This window comes from Raphanus sativus, chromosome 6 (genome assembly GCF_000801105.2).
Source record: "Raphanus sativus cultivar WK10039 chromosome 6, ASM80110v3, whole genome shotgun sequence".
NCBI classification, from domain to species: Eukaryota; Viridiplantae; Streptophyta; class Magnoliopsida; order Brassicales; family Brassicaceae; genus Raphanus; species Raphanus sativus.
Genome location: NC_079516.1, coordinates 936,333 through 951,616, shown reverse-complemented (window position 1 = coordinate 951,616; position 15,284 = coordinate 936,333). Strand labels below are relative to the sequence as shown.

The following is a 15,284-nucleotide window of genomic DNA, read 5'->3' as shown; positions in this document are numbered from 1 at the left end:
TATTTTACAGTTACAAATTCCTGGCATGGTGATGATGCATAATAGTTCAGACTGGGGTTGTAAATTTTAGCTGGACTCCCTTATGATTTGAAATTTAGAAAGAAGAAATTTTGCGGGACCTAGATTATGCATAAAAATATGGTCATATGTTTTAAATGTTTTTGATGTGTCTATATCGCTAATAAATCTACGTTTCAAAAAAGAAAAGCAGCTATTAGTTCAGGGTGGTCTAGTGGTTGAAACATATACTACAAACATTTACAATGGCCGCTAAAGTCTGCGAGACCTAATTAAGAGGCCAGGAGATAATCATTGGTGTAGAACTGCAAAATGCCGTTGGGCCATCTCCAATCCTTCTTTAGCTATCGAAACTTACTTGATCAGATCGATTATCTAAGACAAGGTTTTACTGTGGTTCACTTTTAACAAGAAAAGATCTCAACTAGTGATTGCGCTCATGATATCGCAAGTACACTTCTGCGGGATGCAACGTTTGAGTCTTACTTAGCTCTTGGCCGTCCGGCATGAGTTAAGGTGTAGGTCGTTGAGTTTTTGTTCTGTTTTATGTTTATGGTTTGTTTTCTTTGCAAAACTCTTTACCAAAGCAATCATGCTTTAATTTTCAAAAATAAATTTAGAACCAATTTTTTTTAAAAAAAATGTTAGTTTTAAAAATCAGTCTTTAAAAAAAAAATTTATTGATGTTTTGGATATCTTTGGAAACAAATAACTGCTAACAAAAAATAAAGTGGCGACCAAAACATTTACAAACTAAATCATCTATGCATTAGCCACTACCTTATTAGCACAACTTTCATTTTTAACATAATCAGTTACAATCACACTTGGACACAAAAATTATAACAAGTAGAAAAAAACTAAAACACACCGGAAAAGATGCAAAATCACACACTGGAAATTACATATGATCATCTCAAACTTATTAACTCTAAGCTAAAGTTGTGGCCGTATGTAGTTGTGATTTCCGAAAATATAATCTCATTTTTGATTGAACTCTTATTGTTTTATTGTTTTCATACCACATCTCTATATTTTACTAATATAGAGATAGTAATTAAGGGTTAATCCCCTTCTTATGATATTATAGGTTAATAATTGGGTGTGATATAAGAACTCGATTAACAATTATAGCCTTTTCAAATACTAATTTGGGTTTGGGCATTTTTTTAGTCTGATATTATAAAAAACGGGAAATAATTATTATAATATAAGATAACATACAAAATAAATTTATTTATTTAGATGGAATTTGGAATTTGTCACATCAAAATCATGATTACATACATAGAAAGGCTAAATTTAAAGTACATAAATGAATTTTACAGTAATTACCTATATAAAAGTGTTTTTTAAGATTAATATAGATTTTCTTGGATTGTTTTTATATAAAGGTTTCTAATCTTGGGTAAAAACATGTATATGTTATTAGGTATTTCCGATAACACTCATCCTAAAATGATATGGCAATATACATTAGGTTATATTGAAGAGAAGTTTTGTATTTTAAATTATGTTAGTAAAGTTACACTTTATGTTTATTTTTTTATTACCCATCTCTATATTTTACTGCACGCTATCGAGAGTAATTAAGAGTTAATCCCCTTCTTATTATAGTGTATTAATAATTAAGAATTCTATAAGAACTCTATCACCAATTATAGCCTTTTAAAATACTATTATTATTGTTTAAATTTTTTTGTTTCTTTAGATATTATATAAAATGAGAAATAGTCATTATAATCCTAGATAACATACAAAATATATTTATTTTTCGGAGAGATATTAAGAAAGTGTTTTTTTATCTTAAGACAGATTTTCTTGGATTGTTGTTATATAAAGGTTTATAATATTGTATGAAAACATGTATATGTTATTAGCTATTTCTGAAGTGATCATCCTAAAGTTATATGGCATTATACTTTAGGTTATATTGCAAACAATTTTTAGCTACACTTTATGTTACTAAAGAAAGGAAAAGATTCACATTCTATAGTTTCACAAAGTACAATTACATAAGAAGCATTCGGATACTGAGACTCAAAGTATGATTACATAAAAGGCCTAACATACGGCAATTAAAACGACAACCAAGATAACAACATAAAGACAACATGAAACATATAACGAACTAGATAATATTGGCCATATTAACTCTTCCATATGAGTTAATCTTTGTTCCTTGCGAAGTGGACAAACTGATTGAGCATTTTGAAATAATAACAACGATCGCAAAGTTTGACCATATTATCCGGATTGCAAGTTCCGGATGGCCTAATGTTCATAAGGCTTACATAGTACTCAGGCCTCATAATGCCATGAATATCGATTAAAGATGTCTTGATGACGGTCCAGCAATGGTCAGACTTTGCTATATCTAACTTCCAATTGAGTTTGTCCATGTATTTTTTGCCTTTTGGATAGTAACCTCGCGCAAGAAGTAAAAGACCGTAGAGATACGTACCATATTCATTGCCTCCAATGGATGACAGGCGTAAATGGCGCAATTCGATTCGTTTATGGTCGTGGAAGAAGTATCTGAGGAAGCCTTCAATGTAGTGTGCTTGGACGTTGTCATGCTCTAGATAGAGTCTCTTGAGCTTAGCGTGATATCCCAACATTTCTCGCGGATTCACCACAAAATAGTCGAGAGAAACGTTTCGGAAATAGACATCCGGGTCAGAGCTCAAAGAGTTCTCGGCTGTTGAGTCATCGTCGCTGGAGATGTAATGAAAATTGTTTATAGAATGATCCGACGACATCCGGATCGAGTAGAAGTGTTTATGTTGCTGTAATTTGCTTTAGATGGTTTTAGATGGTGTTGAAACAAGTAATGGGGAGGATGACATACATATATAAGCGACTGTGGGCGATTTTTTACATTTCAAATAACTTGCAAGAATCAAATAAAAACATTGATGGGAACCATGCAGCTTGAAAAATGGGTAAAGTAACTTAGTGTTGTCATTTCTACTTCTTGCTCTTTGAGCTAAAGAAAGGCCATGCACAATCTTGGCAAACGAAGTGGTCAGTCAATTTATTTGACTAGATGTTCTAATTATATGTGGCGACAAAACTATAGTTGATTTTTCATTAGGTTTGATGATGAGATATATGAAAAATAGCACTTCTAGATTCTTGCATCAAGACCATAGTTGATTATTAATAGCAATATACGACCAACTATAAGAAATTAATATACGGTTTGCATTGTCAATATCATATAGATGTGTAACCTATTCATTTTGATACTTGATCCAAATGTTTAGAAAAATAAGGGTATATGATGCTAAACATTGTGGTTCCTATCATAAAAGAACAATATCAAAATATATTTATAAAACGATGTTGATTATCTCGAATTAGAATTATAAATCAATCACAAATTTTCTAAAATGCAACCTACAAAGAATATCGGACGATACGTATTAATAGTAATTAATTTTTGCATTTATTATTGTGTTTTCTAATTGTATAATATGATCTGTATAATACTAAATAAATTGTATCGTCCTATATTAAATAACATCTTACCTTAATCAACATTTGATTTGAATAATTCTTCAAGTTCGTAAATTCGAAATTAAGTAGAATAGTATTTGATTTTAATAATTCGAGAAATCAAATATTTTCGAGCTTAGGATTAATGAGCTAAATTATTATTCGAGCTTCTGATTTAATGATAACAAATAAATCTTCGATTTCTAATTAATATTACTTTCTTAGATTAGAATTTAATTGATATAAATATGCATATTTATATCAAGGGGAAGTGATTATCACGTAAGCTTAAATGCATATATACCATATTTGGTTCATGTAATATTGAATGGACTAACGAATATAAGATCTCATGGTCGAAATATATATGTAAAGATATTCGCATTTATTTCTTGCGTAATACTCAATGATTTCAAAGATCAGTCAGTATACATATATAGATCCAGACATGAGTGGATCACAAGAAATATATCATGTATTAATGGACCAAATATTTTTGTGAGATATTAAAACTAACTATCGTCTTATATATAAAGAAGCAGTTGGCAAAGAATGTCATAATTCACAACCACACGAGCGTAATTTAATTGAAGTATTATACCAACAGCTTTCAGTGATGGCTGCGATGAATCGTATATCCGAGTTGAAACCATTTAAATCCATGTGGAAGATTAAGGTCAAGATCATCCGTTTATGGAACCAGTTTTCAGCTGCGGGTGGTGAAACCATTGAGCTGATTTTCGTCGATGCATGGGTAAGTTCCGGTATATTTGATTGTTTTACTTACTTTTGATATGGTTATTTTGATTTAGAAGAGGGTTATATTTTAATTAAATTTCATTTCTTTCCACTTCTTTTTAGGGAGACAAAATACAGGGAACCGTCAAGAAAGATGAAGTTGCTCAATTCAGAGATGTGCTAAAGCAGGGTAACCAAACTTCTCATCAACTTCACTGTGACTCATTGCTCCGGTCCTTATCGCACAACCAAACATCTATACAAGATTGTCTTCCTTCCTACTACCCGTGTCCGTATCTGTGAGGTCTTGCCTAATAGCTTGACTGGGTTGGTTCCGGTTAACTACCGTGACGTTTTGAATGGTACCCTCAATGAAGATTTCTTGGTTGGTACGTAATTTATACAACAAACTATATCCCTATGTTATAATATGTGTATCTCCAAACCTTTTTTTTAGTTAAATATTTGATTTTAATGCAGATGTGATTGGACAAATTGTTGAGGTCTCTCATATTGAGGTTGTTTCAGTGAACGGGAAGGACACCCAAAAAATTGCTTTGGAGCTACAAAATCACGAGTATACAAGATTCTAGATTGTTATATTTTTTCAGTTAATAGTATCTCTAATTATTGAGGCCTAATATTTATTTATCGTATTTACTACTCTATCATCTAGGGACGACCGTCTACCCTTAGTTTTATGGGGGAAGTTTGCGGAGGATATCAGTGAAGCTGTTCAACTGCGTTCTGTGAACAAAATCGTCTGTGTTGTGAGGTTTGGAAAAATCAAACAGTGGAAAGGTAAACCTACACTTACCTAAGTGATTATACACAACTTGGTTTTCATAGTTAAAAAAGTGTAGGTGACACAATGTTTGTTGATTGTTGTAGGAGTGCGAAGCATCTCCAATGCATACAACGTCTCGGACGTCTCGCTAAATCCACGTATGGATGAGCTAGATGGCTTTTTTCATCTGTAAGTGTTATATCCGATATGATTATATATAGAATAGTAATGTACAAGATTTGATTGTGGTTTTTTTAAAAGTTTGAGAACACTGAGCAATTTTTGTAATTAATGCAGGCTACCGAAAGGTGATTTGAAATTAACTATGGTTGATTCTAAACCTAGCCTTTCATTGTCGAATGAAGTGTCTGTGAAGGATGACTTTTTTATTCACACACCTAGGAAAACAATAGCAGAATTATTTGAATCGAAACAGGTTATGATTCATTAATGTAATAATACCTTTGTGACAATAAAAACATTGTATTTGTCTAGCTTTCTCACATTTGTGTACTGTGATGCAGGTGGAGAGGTGTATTGTGATGGCTACAATTGCGGTTATTGATTCTGACATGGGTTGGTATTACCTAAGCTGCAAGGTGTGTGCAAAGAAGGTTCTAACAGTACCTTCTGACAACTATGATGATGGAGATGATCACGATGTTCTTGCACACAATTACTATTGTCCCAAATGCAAGACTCACAGTCCCAAACTGTTGCCGAGGTATGTTTTTACAACCAAGTCGGGAGAGTTTATTGAGCTTCCTTACTACTAATATATATAGTGTATTAACATTACATAAAATTAGGTACAAGCTACATCTGGTGGTCTTTGACAATACCCTAGACTGCAAGTTTATCGTCTTTGACAATCTTGCACTTCAACTGTTGCACCAGCCATGTATTGAGTTGACTGGTCCAGTGGCTGATGAGGTATCTATGTCCCACGATACTAAAATTAATATTTACGATAGTTGGTTCAATTGAAAGTGGTATTGTATAAATTTTTCTGAAAGCATTTCCCTTATGTAGATTCAGGATCCTGATGTGTTGCCCCCCCCATACTACACGATCTGAAGGGAAAAACTTTTCTTTTTAAGATTGGGATTGAGAAAGATAATTTTGTTTACAAGAACGACACATTTAAGGTCCTTAACATTATCACAAATCCTGGTATGATAACTGAGTACGAAGGGACTCAAACTCCGACGGTAAAATTTTGTTCTATAGTAGTCTTATTTATTTTTGGAAACCATTTGTGGACCATTAGTTTAAATTTTTGACGTGTTATATGTAGGGAAGTGAAAACATGGTGTGTGAACACATGGTAATTGGTGGAGTTTCAACTTAGTCTGATGCACCCGATGTAAATAGATAAATCATATGTATAGAGTTTTATCAAGTTGTCAATTATGTATGCTGATGAAGTTTTTATTTTTTCAATCGGATATTCAGGGGTCGGTGAACGATCATGGTTATTTGGAGGAGTATAATGGACCGATACCAGGTAAGCGCAGCAGGCCACCAATCGTCAATTTGGAGGAGGCTTTTGATCAGTACTCTGTTACAAGAATGGCGTGTTCCGTAAGGATGAAGAAAGAAAAGATCGAGAGAAGTGGCTAGAGTCATGATGGCGTTCTATGTTGTCTGGAGCAGAGGCTTACATTTTGGATTTTTTTTTATGTTTATCTTTCGTTTTTGAATTTTGGATTTTTTTTTTCAAATTTGTTGAGATTTGTTGTAACTTTTGTTAGAGATTTTTATGTTATTTTGTATTGTGAAGCCTCTGTTCTATTAAATTAATCATTTAGTCATGTCGTTTTTTCATAACAAGCTGCGGTTAGATCTTTAATTTATCATATCTTTAAGGCCTATTGACTTGCGATTAACCCAATATTGTCAATAAACATAATTGGAAAAATTTTGGGAATGTGGTATTCTCAAATGAAGAAGAAGATGCATTAAAATCAGAAGTTTAAGGTTACATTCGATAAACCGCAGACGCATAGTGCAAGCCTATTACCAAAATATTAACTAGGTTATCATAATGCAAATTTCTAATCATAGGACATTTACGACTTAGACAATAATAGGCTTTTTAGTAGATTGATTATATAATACTTTAGGGCAAAGGAAAGTAGGGCTCTTTATTTGGCAAGTTTGTAATATTTCCTTTAAAAAAAGTAAATAAATGACGCACAACATTTATTAGCCTATATAAAATATTTGTTAATTAATAACATGGAAATTTATTTTTACATGGGAGGTTTACTTCGTGAGCAAGAAAGGAATATCATCTCTGCCCTATTTTCCATATATGATATATTAAATATATTGTACTATAATATATAGGAGATGCCGGAGACGTTTAAGCTTTTTTAATATAACCCTCATAGTTATTCGAGATCTTTTATATACAGGAGGCAATGAATTTTTTTGATGGAGTTGAGTACTTGACACTGAATCAAAACTCCTACAAGATTAGAGTGAAAGTAGATTGACTTTACATGACGTATGATGAGGCGGGAATGATTAACTCTATTGAGATGGTTCTGCATGACATTACGGTAAAAGTTTATATATTTCTCTATTTATAACTTTAAATACATTTTTTATTCTAGGCGTTCTGTGAATAATATATACTCAATTAAGGTTGTGCTTCCCAACAGGGTCATAAAATCCATGCATCTATAAACAAGGATATCGTCGCATCGTACGCTCCCTATTTGGTTCAAGGACAGACTAAGATCATAACTGGTTTTGTTGTGATCAACGAAAGTGGTACTGACAGAACCACTCATCATGCTTTCAAAATACAATAATAATAGTATTTTAAAAGGCTATAATTGGTGATAGAGTTCTTATAGAATTCTTAATTATTAATATACTATAATAAGAAGGGGATTAACTCTTAATTACTCTCGATAGCGTGCAGTAAAATATAGAGATGGGTAATAAAAAAATAAAACATAAAGTGTAGCTTTACTAACATAATTTAAAATACAAAACTTCTCTTCAATATAACCTAATGTATATTGCCATATCATTTTAGGATGAGTGTTATCGGAAATAGCTAATAACATATACATGTTTTTACCCAAGATTAGAAACCTTTATATAAAAACAATCCAAGAAAATCTATACTAATCTTAAAAACACTTTCATATAGGTAATTACTGTAAAATTCATTTATGTACTTTAAATTTAGCCTTTCTATGTATGTAATTATGATTTTGATGTGACAAATTCCAAATTCCATCTAAATAAATAAATTTATTTTGTATGTTATCTTATATTATAATAATTATTTCCTGTTTTTATAATATCAAACTAAAAAAATGCCCAAACCAAAATTAGTATTTGAAAAGGCTATAATTGTTAATCGAGTTCTTATATCACACCCAATTATTAACCTATAATATCATAAGAAGGGGATTAACCCTTAATTACTATCTCTATATTAGTAAAATATAGAGATGTGGTATGAAAACATTAAAACAATAAGAGTTCAATCAAAAATGAGATTATATTTTCGGAAATCACAACTACATACGGCCACAACTTTACCTTAGAGTTAATAAGTTTGAGATGATCATATGTAATTTCCAGTGTGTGATTTTGCATCTTTTCCGGTGTGTTTTAGTTTTTTTTTACTTTTTATAATTTTTGTGTCCAAGTGTGATTGTAACTGATTATGTTAAAAATGAAAGTTGTGCTAGTAAGGTAGTGGCTAATGCATAGATGATTTAGTTTGTAAATGTTTTGGTCGCCACTTTATTTGAGTTCTGATTTGACTGTTTGCAGCATGGGAGCAGATTACCCAAAAAATCCCTGGGAACAATGAAAAAAATAAGATATCTCGGTAACAAAAACCATAGGGGGCTGTATTGGCGAGATTCAACGGTGAACAACTGCCCAAAATCAAAACCGCCTGGAAGTCTGAGGACCTTTAGTACCGTACCCCCAAACCTGAAAGGAGAACAGTGTAAGATAGTTGGCTATTGTGACGCCGACTATGCTGGTGATCACGACACGCGTCGATCAACAACTGGAAACGTGTTCAGGCTTGGTTTAGGAGCAGTTTGTCTTTGAAAAGTAAGCGGTGTTTTAAATAATAATTTCTACTTTTATAATTTTGTATCTTGTTATAACATAAATTTTAAACCATGGATCACAAAAATTTCAATGTGAGATTTTTAACAACTTTAGTTATTTATAGTCGTTTTTAAAAATTCAAAATATAACATATATAGAAAAATCTAAATTTTTATTGTATAGTTTATGTGGTTGTTTAATTTATTTTAGTAAGTTATAATTTTAAGAAATGATAGAGAATAAACTAATTTTTATCAAATCTTTATAATTCAAAATCATTAATTGTCATATATATTTAAGCCACATTAGGTAATTTCGTGATTTTTATATAAAGAAACAATGAAAAACATTAATAATTAATTTATGGTTAATTTAATAAAAAGCTTATTATATATTTAGATGGACAACATATTTTTCTAAGGATTCTAAGAATGATTGTAGTGATGACAAGTAGCTACAAAAAATGTTGTAATGCTTCTATTTTAATATATAGGGGATTGTCTAGTTTATATATTAGTTGTTTTTTTCTTCTAATATCCCACGAGTACTGTTTATGTTATGTATGTCAGTATGGACATTCATCTTTGTTGAGATATATAATTGCATGTTCTAGGTTCTAGCTAGCTAAGAAGAACCCAACCGGGTGACGACACTGGATACTAGCTTTGTATATATTCATTCGTCAGGCCACCATCTACTTGGCAAAGCTAATCAAGATTCCATTCGATTGTTAACCTTTCACACATCTTGAAACCACAGTGGTGGGAAATCCTTACATTTCTACTTAATCGGAACTAATATGAGTCGGACCATGGTGGGAAATGCAGCTATACACCAACCACTTTGGCGAGCTTGAATTGGTAGTTTCGTACATTTCTTTGTCGAAACTATTTGCTTCCTTTTTCAACAGGAATCAAACTAACTAGGGGCTAAGACCATCTCCAACCCACCTCTATTTTAATCTCTATATTTTCCTCTAAAATAGAAAAACTTTATTATAGAGGAGGATTTGCTCCAATGTATGCTTCTATAATAAAGTTTCTCTATTTATAGAGGAAAATGTAGAGATATGCTATTTCAATCTCTAAATATAGAGGCAAAAAGTAAAATTCCTCTATAATAAAGTTTTTCTATTTTAGAGGAAAAAATAGAAGTGTACATTAGAGATACTAATAACGCACATCTTTTAAAAAGTTCTCCACAAACCTTTGACACACTTAATAACACTGGAATATATTGATAAGTAAACAAAACATATCAAACCGGTCGATGACCAGAAGAGTACATATCAGAGCATGGTCTTCAAAGAAATAAACTCAGCAAGACCACATTTATTGAATTGAAAAGCATCTTAGTAAGTATTTTGTAATGGAGATGATATTGATCATGGTGACGGTGATTGTGATGGTGAATTAATGATGGTGGGTTGTGATGGTGATGATGATGATGATGATGATGATGATGATGATTAAGCTTTGAGAACGTGCTCGTCCATGTCAGTAACCATGCTCTTGACGACTTTCATGTAGTTGCTTGGTTCGGGGAACTCATCATTACGCTTCTCCCATATCATAGTGATTTTGCAGACGCAGCCATCCTCCAATTTTGGAATAAACTCAAAGATGACGACATACACCTTGAGTTGTTCCATGAAGTGACCTTCAAGTCCTGTAAACGTCACCGTTCTCTTCTCATCGTCTATCTCTGTCCTTTCCTTGAACACCTCCGGCTTCCCATCTTTTTACACGAACACATGTTCTTTAAATTTCGATCGGTCACACTAATATAAGATATTTTTTTTATGCACCCTACTAGTCATGTGAAAGTTTTACAGTATGTCTCTCAACAATAGAATAATTTAAATTATAAGAGTGCAAGAGAAAAAGTGAAATGGTTTCTTATATAATGAAAATTTTGGAACGTTCTTGAAACAAGTGCTTTGAAACTATTGGTTTATTCAACTATTCTGATTTTTGAATTTTAAGTTACTTAGCAAAAATACTTAAGAATAAATTGTTATTATATTGTCAACATCTATATTATTAAAAGAGAAGTACACATATAAATTATCCCTAAGTTTTCAAAGTTATTTACAATACTATACCACTGAGAATTAAATAGTTACCAATTTTAATGTTTGTCTTTTCAGTTGAGTTAATGTGATGTCCTAATATTAATTAAGTTACCTATTTAAATGTTTGTCTTTTTCAGTTGAGTTAATATGTTGTCCAAATATAAAATTTAACTTTCCTAATCTACTAAATTAATTTCGAAATTATTTATAGTTTTATTAATTGTTGTCTTTTCAGTTTAATAAATACATTTCGTAATTCTAAATTTATCACATTTAATGATAATAAAAATCGCATATGGTATGGTAGGAAAATTATTGTGCCATCACTATCTTTTAATATTCGAACCAAATCAATTTTTAGGTTAAGTTTAAGTTTTTGGCATACATTATTCAAATTTAATTTATATATATATTTTTTAATTTATATTTTAAGATTTTTAAGTTTTTTTAAACAATTTAAATGAGTTATTTGAACAAGAATATGAACCGAAATTAAATACCCGAATGAGGCTAAGACCTTTCACCCCGAAAACCTAAAACCCAAAGAGATCTGAATCAACCCCGAATGGACATCCGAACGCACACCCTACTACAAGATATAGAAACATAATCACCTTATTTATTTTCGAAAAATTATTTTCCATTGACTTTTTCATCAGTCTACAGTAATTATAAAACTAATTGTCAAAATCCAATCTGAAAATTATTGAACACGTAAGCCCATTTATAATAAATTGGCAGTTAGATCAAATATTTATTATATTACATTTCATTTTCTTACAAATTTTAATCTTAATTTTTATACGTCACAAATTTGTTAAAAATCTAAAAATTATTTTTTTCTTACAAATTTTATAACTAATTTTATAACTAATGCATCATACTTATCATTCGAAAACTTTGTTTGCTATATATCTTACACATACATTGATACATCTAATCATATAAATGTTAAATTTATTTAGGTGATCTCAGTATCGGTGATACATTTTACGTTAAACGCAAAATTATTAAATTACTTAATTTAATATGATTACATTTACAAATATAACATTTAGTACACCCAAAATAAAATTTAAAATTAAATACCAAGTGATATTATTTTCTTAACAAATTTATATTAGTAAAAATTCCAAATATTTGGAATTCGAAAGCATTATAATCCACACCTATACTATTTTAGTTATGATAATTGAATTTATATAAGAATATTTTATTAAAATTTTAATTTTTTTAATAACTGCAAAAAATTAATTTTCGATCTAGATTTATGATCAAATATTACAAATATATCATTTAATATAAACAAAAAACTAAAAACATAAAATAAATATCCGTGCGACGGTCGCACGGGTCAAGATCTAGTAACATCTTAAGCAAGTAACTTTGTTGTTTGTTAGTAGTAAACATAAACACTAGAGGTTGCAAAAGCATGTTTGCATTTGCTTGTTCACATATTATGTCTTGATTCTAATAGAGTTTCTTTTTTTAAGTTTCTTCGTACATATATATCAACACACAAATGCAAAAAAACGAGGGAATTGGAAAGATTTAGACGTATGTACATAACTTCATATGAATTTTCGAGGTAAATTTGACATAGAACAACTATATATATATATATATATATAATGTATACTTTTCTTATATAATCATAATTCATAAGGCAGTATATAGTTGTACTACTACCAATACCTTGGTCTCATACATAGGCTATAGTTTAACTTAATAGTGTGTACATAGTGTTGGAATGATATATAGGGCGAATTAGAAAGTATAAAGTAGTACCGCATGTGTAGTCCCAAGTCTTGATGGCCCCGTGAGAGTCCCATTCCCCTTCGTGAATGGTTACATTTTGGACGTGGTGACCGATGGCTTCCGGGATGGCATGGTTCTCGCTTCTCCACTTCTTGTAGTGTTTCTCCACCGTCCCTTTCAATGGAACCTCCGTCACGTATGTTCCCGACGTCGCCATTTCTCTCTCTCGTTTCAAGGCTTCGACTCTTTTTTGTTTGTTTTGGTTAATGAAATAACACTTCTCCTCGCCTTCGGTTATATAGTGAACGTGATAGTAAAAATATGGTTTCTACTGTTTCTTTGATCAATCATTTGACGGTCAAGTTATATAGATGTTATTTTTTCAATGGTAATCAAATTCTCGATAGCTTTTAATGTGGTTGTCGGCACAGCATAATTTAGAAGATAGCCATGCCAAAATACACATTATTGTTCCTATTTCTTCCATCTTCTTTTCAACCCACTCTATTTAATGAGCATTATTGCCATTGCGTCACAAAAAGTTAGTAATCTATATATTTATGTGAAGTCTATGCTCCATCCAGGGTAAACTCAACGCCTAATGACTAGAATGCTTAATCGAAAAACTTAAAATTAATATTTAGATTGTTTACTCGTTTATAGATTATAACAATATACTATGTATAATATAACATAACAAATATCATGATTTATATATGATAAGATTCATATTATTCTATCATGATAAAAATTTATATAATAGATTACCTATAATAATTTCACGGTGGTCTTCTGATAAACCCCATGGACTCTCTCTCCTCGGACTGGTCTCGTCTCGCCCATCGTTACGTTACCTTCCGATTAAACCGGTGTATTCTCTCCGGTATATAATCAAATACTCCACTTGCAAGCGATCTTGTACAACACAATTTTGGACTTTACCGAACCGAATCCGGTCCAAACATTCTGGTAGCGTGCTCATTCGTGACGTTTCACAACGGTTATGCATCAGTTGTAAATCGTTCTCACTTGACATAAATAGTACTCAAGAAGGTATAGGCTCGCACCTTTCAGATGGCGATTTCCACAGTATTGAATCAGTTTTACGTTCATTCACACTACTGTTATCTCTTCATCAAAATACCAATGTGTACTGTAGAGCTTTTCAGGACCGTATCTAAAAATTTGGAGAGTATAAATATTTATCAAGAACTTAACAAGAAAATTAAAAATGATCTAGAGGGCATATTCTGTATATATATAACCTTCAAAAAAATTAACAACTAAAACCAATGTTTTATTGGGAATTGTCGAAATCCATGAAGCCTTTTCTTTCTCTTGTTTTGTAAGTATACTTTAGGTCAAACGTCATTTCTACATAACTTTTTGTAATATTTTTAGCCATCCAAAAAGGCATCTAAAATCGCACAACTGACTTTATAAGAAAGCGAACTGTGTATATATAGAGACATGTATATGCAGTTTTATATAAAAGAATCAGCTTATTTATTTTATTTTACAGTTACAAATTCCTGGCATGGTGATGATGCATAATAGTTCAGACTGGGGTTGTAAATTTTAGCTGGACTCCCTTATGATTTGAAATTTAGAAAGAAGAAATTTTGCGGGACCTAGATTATGCATAAAAATATGGTCATACGTTTTAAATGTTTTTGATGTGTCTATATCGCTAATAAATCTACGTTTCAAGAAAGAAAAGCAGCTATTAGTTCAGGGTGGTCTAGTGGTTGAAACATATACTACAAACATTTACAATGGCCGCTAAAGTCTGCGAGACCTAATTAAGAGGCCAGGAGATAATCATTGGTGTAGAACTGCAAAATGCCGTTGGGCCATCTCCAATCCTTCTTTAGCTATCGAAACTTACTTGATCAGATCGATTATCTAAGACAAGGTTTTACTGTGGTTCACTTTTAACAAGAAAAGATCTCAACTAGTGATTGCGCTCATGATATCGCAAGTACACTTCTGCGGGATGCAACGTTTGAGTCTTACTTATAGCTCTTGGCCGTCCTGCATGAGTTAAGGTGTAGGTCGTTGAGTTTTTGTTCTGTTTTATGTTTATGGTTTGTTTTCTTTGCAAAACTCTTTACCAAAGCAATCATGCTTTAATTTTCAAAAATAAATTTAGAACCAATTTTTTTAAAAAAAAATGTTAGTTTTAAAAATCAGTCTTTAAAAAAAAAAATTATTGATGTTTTGGATATCTTTGGAAACAAATAACTGCTAACAAAAAATAAAGTGGCGACCAAAACATTTACAAACTAAATCATCTATGCATTAGCCACTACC

At 31.4% G+C, this 15,284-nt stretch overlaps 2 protein-coding genes across 2 annotated transcripts; one reads left to right on the top strand and one right to left on the bottom strand.

Annotated features, from left to right (window-relative positions):
- Positions 1-4,135: 4,135 nt before the first annotated feature.
- Positions 4,136-6,667, top strand: LOC108807551 (uncharacterized). Its single transcript, XM_018579831.1, has 12 exons — positions 4,136-4,273; positions 4,381-4,490; positions 4,576-4,646; positions 4,738-4,834; positions 4,934-5,058; positions 5,149-5,233; positions 5,342-5,480; positions 5,569-5,768; positions 5,854-5,977; positions 6,145-6,255; positions 6,342-6,371; positions 6,500-6,667. The coding sequence occupies exons 1-12, from the start codon at positions 4,136-4,138 to the stop codon at positions 6,665-6,667; spliced, it is 1,398 nt and encodes a 465-aa protein (XP_018435333.1).
- Positions 6,668-10,346: 3,679 nt separating this feature from the next.
- On the bottom strand, positions 10,347-13,254 carry LOC130495922 (MLP-like protein 328). Its single transcript, XM_056987538.1, has 2 exons — positions 13,002-13,254; positions 10,347-10,876 (listed from the first exon to the last, which is right to left on the bottom strand). The coding sequence occupies exons 1-2, from the start codon at positions 13,186-13,188 to the stop codon at positions 10,608-10,610; spliced, it is 456 nt and encodes a 151-aa protein (XP_056843518.1). The 5' UTR covers positions 13,189-13,254; the 3' UTR covers positions 10,347-10,607.
- Positions 13,255-15,284: the final 2,030 nt, after the last annotated feature.

Coding starts and splice junctions, on each gene's coding strand:
- LOC130495922 (XM_056987538.1), bottom strand. CDS start 13,188: ATGGCGACGTCGGGAACATACGTGACGGAGGTTCCATTGAAAGGGACG. Junction 10,877..13,001: donor GACTTGGGACTACACATGCG/GTACTACTTTAT, acceptor TCGTGTAAAAAG/ATGGGAAGCCGGAGGTGTTC.
- LOC108807551 (XM_018579831.1), top strand. CDS start 4,136: ATGGCTGCGATGAATCGTATATCCGAGTTGAAACCATTTAAATCCATG. Junction 6,256..6,341: donor AAGGGACTCAAACTCCGACG/GTAAAATTTTGT, acceptor TGTTATATGTAG/GGAAGTGAAAACATGGTGTG. Junction 6,372..6,499: donor ACATGGTGTGTGAACACATG/GTAATTGGTGGA, acceptor TCGGATATTCAG/GGGTCGGTGAACGATCATGG.